The sequence below is a fragment of the Helianthus annuus genome, chromosome 14 (assembly GCF_002127325.2).
Source record: "Helianthus annuus cultivar XRQ/B chromosome 14, HanXRQr2.0-SUNRISE, whole genome shotgun sequence".
Classification (NCBI taxonomy): Eukaryota; Viridiplantae; Streptophyta; class Magnoliopsida; order Asterales; family Asteraceae; genus Helianthus; species Helianthus annuus.
This window is the reverse complement of record NC_035446.2, coordinates 127,371,561-127,379,497: the sequence shown is the minus strand read 5'-3', so window position 1 is coordinate 127,379,497 and position 7,937 is coordinate 127,371,561. Positions and strand designations below refer to the sequence as shown.

At 35.3% G+C, this 7,937-nt stretch overlaps 1 protein-coding gene across 4 annotated transcripts; it reads left to right on the top strand.

The window, feature by feature from the left end:
- The first annotated feature begins 807 nt into the window (after positions 1 to 807).
- Positions 808 to 7,727, top strand: LOC110903655 (protein argonaute 4A). Of its 4 annotated transcripts, none has more exons than XM_022149429.2 (22): positions 815 to 1,217; positions 2,575 to 2,764; positions 3,454 to 3,659; positions 3,749 to 3,958; positions 4,055 to 4,191; positions 4,269 to 4,366; positions 4,448 to 4,545; positions 4,630 to 4,792; positions 4,874 to 4,990; positions 5,083 to 5,253; positions 5,341 to 5,454; positions 5,526 to 5,691; positions 5,776 to 5,888; positions 5,955 to 6,092; positions 6,190 to 6,320; positions 6,402 to 6,467; positions 6,533 to 6,596; positions 6,685 to 6,799; positions 6,884 to 6,957; positions 7,036 to 7,130; positions 7,206 to 7,237; positions 7,334 to 7,727. In XM_022149429.2, the coding sequence occupies exons 1-22, from the start codon at positions 973 to 975 to the stop codon at positions 7,519 to 7,521; spliced, it is 2,931 nt and encodes a 976-aa protein (XP_022005121.1). In that variant the 5' UTR covers positions 815 to 972; the 3' UTR covers positions 7,522 to 7,727. The 4 variants fall into 4 exon arrangements, with proteins under 4 accessions (XP_022005120.1, XP_022005121.1, XP_035839134.1 ...); XM_035983241.1 differs by lacking the exon at positions 815 to 1,217 and adding an exon at positions 1,394 to 2,242; XM_022149428.2 differs by having other exon boundaries at positions 808 to 1,217; positions 6,884 to 7,130.
- Positions 7,728 to 7,937: the final 210 nt, after the last annotated feature.

The following is a 7,937-nucleotide window of genomic DNA, read 5'->3' as shown; positions in this document are numbered from 1 at the left end:
CTATTCATACTTTCTTAACAATTACATTAGTGAGACATGCAGTAGAAACAATATTACAATTCTTAAACCAATTATAGCATAGCATAAACCAGTGATGAATCCAGTAACTTTTTTCAAAGGGTTTCTTTTTTGCTAAATTCACAACAATTTTCATCATTTTTACCAAATCATACAGGTTTACATTAAATTTTTCCATTTTTTTTCAAACCAAGTGCCATTTATGTGGAATTTTGTATGCCCATGTTTAGTTGATGTTAGGTTTGTTAATTACACTTTTTAGAAATTTTTAGATTGAAGTACACAAATTACTAAAGAAGACCAAAAATATCACCATGGGTGTCTTTTTATTTAGCATAACCTGTTAATAATATGTACTCTATATCATTATATTATTATCATAAATATATACAACCGCATTATCCATACTAATATGTATTTATCTACAGTTCTATATATATATATATATTAGTAAAAGTTAACTCACCAAAATCATTTCATTTTGTATTTGTTCACATAACTATTTGCAGTACATAACATATCATTTTTCATCCTCTGTTTGGAGAGAATATAAAATGTTAAAATAAAAAAAAAATGTAAAGCATTTTTAACAATGTACCTATTACAATAACAAATTCTTTTTATTGTATTAAAATTATTAACCAAAGAAACTTATTACAATGTACCTACATAACAATGACAGAAGTGGTGGGTTATCGGGTTTTCCCCGGAAATGATGGTGGACTCGGGTTACTTTCGGAGTACTCCGTTTGGTTCAGTGGGTATCCCGAGAGTGCTCGGGATTGATTCTGTTGGCCGTTAAAAAAAAAACAATAACATATTTTTTTATTATATTATTAAAATTATTATTAACCGAAGAAACTTAAAGTTACGTGAGATATTTAGGCTTTTAGAGGACACGTGTCAGCGAATAACTGGTCAAAGCATCACAATCTTGCTCTCACCACCTTCTTCATGAGCAGAGCAGCAATTGCATCTTCTGCAACACACACACTCTCTCTCTCTACTCTAAATTTTCTCTCTCTAAAAATCTTTATAAGATCATCTTCTGCAACACACGCTCTCTCTCTCTCTACTCTACATTTTCTCTCTCTAAAAATCTTTATAAAACACTTTCTCATCCATCATTCACTACATTCTAGGGTTTCTTCCTCAACATTTCATTTCAGTTTCTTTGCGGAAAGAGATACATCAAGTAGGTAAATCATCTCATATTTTCTCTATTCTTCGTGTAGTATGCGTGTGTGAGTTTGTATATAGTATGTGTGCGTAGTGTGTGTGTTGTCTAGTATATGTAAAGTGCGTGTAGTGTAGGTGTGTGTAATAGTGTGTGTGTAGTGTGTGTGTAATATGTGTGTGTTCTTGTAGCATGTGTGTGCAGTGTAGGTGTGTGTAATATGTGTAGTGTGTGTGTTGTGTGTACTGTGTAGTATGTGTAGTGTGTGTTCTTGTAGTATGTGTGTGTTGTCTAGTATGTGTAAAGTGTGTGTAGTGTGTGTTTGTGCGTGTAGTATGTGTGTGTGTAGTGTAGGTGTGTGTAGTGTGTGTTTGTGCGTGTAGTATGTGTGTGTGTAGTGTGTGTTTGTGTGTGTAATATGTGTATGTGTGTACTGTGTAGTATGTGTAGTGTGTGTTCTTGTAGTATGTGTGTGTTGTCTAGTATGTGTAAAGTGTGTGTAGTGTAGGTGTGTGTAGTGTGTGTTTGTGCGTGTAGTATGTGTGTGTGTAGTGTGTGTTTGTGCGTGTAGTGTGTGTTTGTGCGTATAGTGTGTCTAATATGTGTAGTGTGTTTTTGTGTCTGTAGTGTATTGTTTGAGATTTTCTGGGTTTTTTTTGAAATAAATCATGATACTCATAGTGTATATCTTTTGATTTAAGTGTGTGTATACTACACACACAAACACACATTACACATACTACACACACAAACACACATTACACATACCACACACACAAACAGACTAAACATACCTGTATATAACAAACAGGAATCCTTGTGGGATTCTGTTATTCTCGGAAACCTGAAAGCTATAATCAGATTATGCCACTTTTTCTCTGTATATACATACATGATGAGGATGATGATGATATGATATACACGCATATATATACATGGATGGAATGTCTGTCTTGTATGTACGGACGTCTGGCTTCTGATTTTCTTTCAGAAGTCAAATAATGAAGATATATTTTATAATTTGGATAACTTATTTGTTTGTGTTTAGTAAGTTCTTTATAAATTTTGTTGTTTATTACCAGATCTAATTACTCTGTGTGTGTGTGTGTGTTTATACATACATATTGATTTCTCAACTTGTCATTAAAATTTCCTTACATAATGCCAGATTTGATAACTTTTATAAGTTATTTGTTTGTGTAAGTAAAATGTTTACATACTTTGTTATTTTTATTAGTATTATTAGTATAATAATTATTATTATAATTTTTGGTTTATTATCAGATCTTATTGTGTGTGTGTGTGTGTATCATGTATATACTGATTTCTCAACTTGTATAATTAAGATTATATCTAACAATTGTTGTATATGGTGATAGAAAAACCAAAATGACAGAAGCAGAATCAAAGGCACTGCCACCATCTCCACCGAAACATATTCCTAGCGGCTCAAACCGCAGCCCCATGGCTAGAAGAGGGTCCGGCACCAAAGGCCAGAAGATCCAACTAGTGACCAACCATTTTAATGTGAAATTCAGCAGCACCACTGACCACTTTTACCAATACAGTGTATGTCTCTAGCTATTCTTATATATACTACTATTTTACTAATTGTTGCATAACATGTTACCCAAACTAATATGATTGACATTAATTGTAATGCAATTTTACAGTAAATAATACACACCTGGAACAGGGGCGTGAATATCAGACACGAATGAACACGTTTAGCTAAAGGCTTTGTGTTTGTGGGTTGACCCGTTTAACCATTTATTTATTAAAATTAACAAAAACCGTGTTTTATATTAAAAAATAAATTGCTCAGAGTATTTTATCCTAAAGTTTAAAAGTTTTAAAGAATAAATTGACATAAGATTTATGGTTAAAATATAACTGCTTTATATACATTTGCAATGTTTTGTGGTAAAATTGTAATTTTATATACTGATATGCAAAAAAATAATTAAAATATTTTTGTCAATCCACAAATATTGGTGTTGTGTTCAGGTTCTAATGTTCGACACGATTTTCGGGTTTGTGTCAGGTTGGACCCGCCAACCCGTCAACATGACCCGTTTAGCACCCCTATTTGGAAAACATACAATTCATTCTGATCAGATTATCAAGTAAACTATCACTGATTTATATGATTAAATATAATTATATTAAATATGAACCTTTATTAGATATGAAAAGGTAAAGAAATCTAATCAAAGTTGTTGGCTAAAGAAAGCTGCTATCTTTGTATAATGATTCAGGTGGCTCTGTTCTATGAAGACGGGACTCCTGTCGAAGCAAAAGGTGTAGGAAGAAGGGTACTTGACATGCTTTATACGCTATACAGTTCAGAGATGGGTGGAAAAGGATTTGCGTATGACGGTGAAAAGACTCTGTTCACTATGAGCCCGTTGCGTGGGACTAAGCTTGAGTTCCCTGTTTTGTTGGAGAATCTGTCGTCAAACCGGTAAACAATGTTTTATGCATATGTATTTTTTGATCCATTTAAGAATCTAGTTACTAATGAATAATAACGATCCTGTGTTGTTTGTATAGAACTGTACGCGGAGGTGGAAGCCCAAGTGAAGGGGACGCTAAAAGATCAAGGCGTCCACCGCAATCCAAATCATACAATGTGAAGATCAATTATGCGACAAAGATCCCCATTCAAGCGATATTCAACGCACTCCGGGGACACGATTCTGAGCAATTCCATGAAGCCGTAAGAGTGCTGGATATCATGCTGAGGCAGCATGCAGCAAAACAGTAAGCATACTTAGAACTAATGACATTCACTTTATAATGTTTCTGTTCATTAATCTGAATCATTCATGTTTGTTCTGTATGTATATGTATGTGCAGAGGTTGTCTTCTTGTGAAGCAGTCGTTCTTTCACAATGATCCGAGAAACTCGATAAGCATTGGTGGTGGGGTTGTGGGTTGCAGAGGCTTTCATTCCAGTTTCCGGGCCACTCAAGCTGGTTTAAGCTTGAACATGGGTAACTTTAGACTCTACACTCCGATTATCTTAATTTGTTTAAATCAAAATATTAATCAATTATTGATCATTTTGCAGATGTTTCTACAACAATGATAGTCAGGCCCGGGAAGGTTGTGGACTTTCTTTTAGAGAATCAAAATGCGAAAAGCATAAGGGATATTGACTGGATGAAGGTAACCAACCAACCCACTAGTCTGTTCTGTTTTATATCGTTTTAAGTAGCTTTATTAATCATGTGTTTATAAAAATGACAGGCTAAAAGGATGTTGAAGAATCTTCGGGTCAAGACCTTTCCTTCTAATCTTGAATACAAAATCATCGGGTTGAGTGAGAAACCGTGCAGACAACAGATGTACATCCTTCGTTAATAATAAGTCTGCAAAAATATGAATGGTTTTAACTTTTAACAAAATGGTTTACATGATTGTTTTTGTAGGTTTCTGATGAAACAAAGGAATGCAGACAGTCCTAGTGATCCCATAGAGATCACAGTCTCTGATTACTACGCTAAGTACCGTAATCAAGAGCTCATCATGTCTCACGATTATCCATGTCTAGATGTTGGGAAACCAAAGCGTCCGGTTTACATCCCACTCGAGGTAATCTATAACCATAATCTATGCTAATTTGAATTAAATAAAATTTACATAATACATATAATGTTTCTGTGTTGGCTGTAGCTATGTGAATTGATCTCGCTTCAACGGTACACAAAGGCGTTGTCGAGTTTGCAAAGAGCTAAACTTGTTGAGCAATCCAGACAGAAACCAAAAGACAGGATGAACTGCTTGATGGATGTAAAAATATAATATTGACTTATATGTTATGTCAGCAAAGATTGGTAAAAAGATATATAGAACGCTAACATGTGCATAATTTGTTGTTTTAGCAACTAAAGAGAAGTAACTATACTGCTGATCCTTTGATCAACTCAACCGGCATCACAATCAACACTGCGTGTACACAAGTTGAGGGCAGAGTTTTGGAACCACCGAAACTGAAGTTCGGAAATGGTGGAGACCTGGTTCCTCGTGGTGGTCGTTGGAACTTCAACAACAAGGTAAATAAACTCAAATTTAGTTATTTACAGTTCTAAAATGATTAAAAGTTCAGGTTTTAAGGAGGTTATAATATAAATTGCATGCAGACACTTGTTGAGCCAACAGCGGTTACGAGATGGGCTGTTGTGAACTTCTCTGCGCGGTGCGACACCAATAGCCTATGCAGAGATCTACTCAGGTGTTGTAAAGCAAAGGGAATGGTGAGTTTCTTTGTTTATGGCGAAAAAATAAATAAAAAATATAACTCAAAACATTATTTTGGCACTTGCAGAATCTTGAGGCGCCGCATTCTGTCATCCAAGAGAATCATCAGTCTAGCCGCAATCCCGCTCCCGCTCGTGTGGAATTGATGTTCGAAGCTATCAAACAAACACTTCCGGGCCCACCTCGGTTTCTTCTGTGCATCCTGCCCGAAAGAAAGAACTCTGGCATATATGGTTTTTGGCACTCTTTCTTCATCTTAATTTTGCTCTATTTTTTAATTAATTTATAACTAATATGAAGTTTATTTATGATGATAGGTCCTTGGAAGCGGAAATGTCTTGTGGAAAATGGGATTGTTACGCAATGCATAGCACCCACCAGGATCAACGATCAATATCTCACAAATTTGCTCTTAAAGATCAATGCAAAGGTCTTCATTTCAAATTAATACAGTTTTAGTTTCTCGCTTCTTGACTTTATTTTTTATAATTTTTAGATGGGTGGTTTAAACTCGGTGCTATCAGTCGAACATCTGCATTCAATACCAATGGTTTCGAGGATTCCGACAATAATCATTGGTATGGATGTGTCACATGGTTCACCTGGCCGTTCTGATGTTCCGTCAATTGCTGCTGTACGTTTTCTACTTTAAGTTCTCAAATCCATTATATAAATAAAAATCTGAACTTGTAAAAGTAAAGACAATAAGTCTTGTGTTTGAGAATGTGTAGGTTGTTAGCTCGCGAAAATGGCCGTTGATATCTCAGTACCGAGCTTCTGTCCGTGCGCAATCTGCACGATGTGAGATGATCGATGCTTTGTTTAAGCCTGTGTCACCTAATGAAGATGAAGGAATGATAAGGTTTAATTTATTATATAAACATTACAAAATCTTTTGAATTTTCAGTTCTAGAACTAATTTTATAAACTGTTGTGATTTCAGAGAACTGTTAGTTGATTTCTACCAAAGTACTCCTAAGCTGAAGCCGGCGCATATGATCATATTCAGGTACGACAGTTATTTTGATATTTCGATTTATATACCATTTTTAATGGATTATGATCTTATTGCAGGGATGGAGTGAGCGAATCGCAGTTTGACCAGGTGCTGAATATCGAACTCGAGCAAATCATGCAGGTTTGAGCTTTGAACACATAATTTCAAGATTTTATAACTTAACGTGCTCGTTAAAAAAAATTGAAAAGGTAAATTTTGTGTAATGTAGGCCTGCAAGTATTTGGATGATAACGATTGGAACCCAAAGTTTTTGGTAATTGTGGCACAAAAAGCTCACCACACAAGGTTTTTTCAACCCCGATCTGATGCGAATGTTCCACCAGGTTAGGTATCCAGTTCTTGAAAATCTCATGATCAGGAAGTACAAGTACTCAGTATTTTTCCTTTTTTTATGTTAATGATTTCAGGAACAATCGTTGATACCAAAGTCGGTCATCCAAAGAACTATGATTTTTATCTGTGTGCCCAAAACGGACCAATCGTGAGTATTATCCGAACACTATTATCTATTTACTTTTTATACATATTCGTTGTGACTAAAAGTTACATTGGTATTAAGGGGACTACACGGCCAACGCATTATCATGTTCTGCTGGATCAAATTGGTTTCTCGCCTGATGACTTGCAGGAGCTGGTGCATTCATTGTCTTATGTGTAAGTTAAATAAAGAATATTCACTATGGAAAATAGTTAATTAGTGACTGATTTAAGGGGTTATGGATTATGCAGGTACCAAAGGAGCACAAGTGCTATATCTGTAGGTAAATAAATTAACAAACTGACCTCTTTTTGCATATGGTTTGGTTAATAAATAATAACAACCCAATGAGATAACATGTGTTGGTTAACATGTGCAGTTGCTCCAATTTGCTATGCCCACCTGGCGGCGGCTCAAATGTCCCAGTTCGTGAAGTTTGAGGATATGTCGGACACGGCATCTAGTCACAGCGGTGGTGGCGGCGCTGGTAGTAGCAGTGGTGGTGGGGGTTTTACCCAAATTCCCAAGCTTCATGAAAATGTTTGCAGTTCTATGTTCTTCTGCTGAACACCTAGGTAATTGACAAGAAGTGGATGATTTTTGATGGTATTGTCTGAACATTGGTATTTTAGGTTTATCTTATTAGTATTTTGTCTGGATGTTTTTATTTTGATCTGAACAATGGTATTAGGTTTATCTTATGTGGTAGTATTTGTGTGGATGTTTACATTTTGGATCTGAATATTATCTATGCAATGCCCATTTGAAGTATCTATATATATTTTTGTATGATGTGGGAACCATAGTTTTTAGTTCTGGCACAAGCAAATGTCACATGAACCTAGCTTATTGGTTCTTGGCAGAATAATAAATAAATACACATTCAAAAAGAAGTAGCCCCATGGACTTGATCACATGTATAAAAGTTAGGATCAGACTTGACTTTTGACAGAGTAAACATATGCTGGGAACGTGATGTTTGG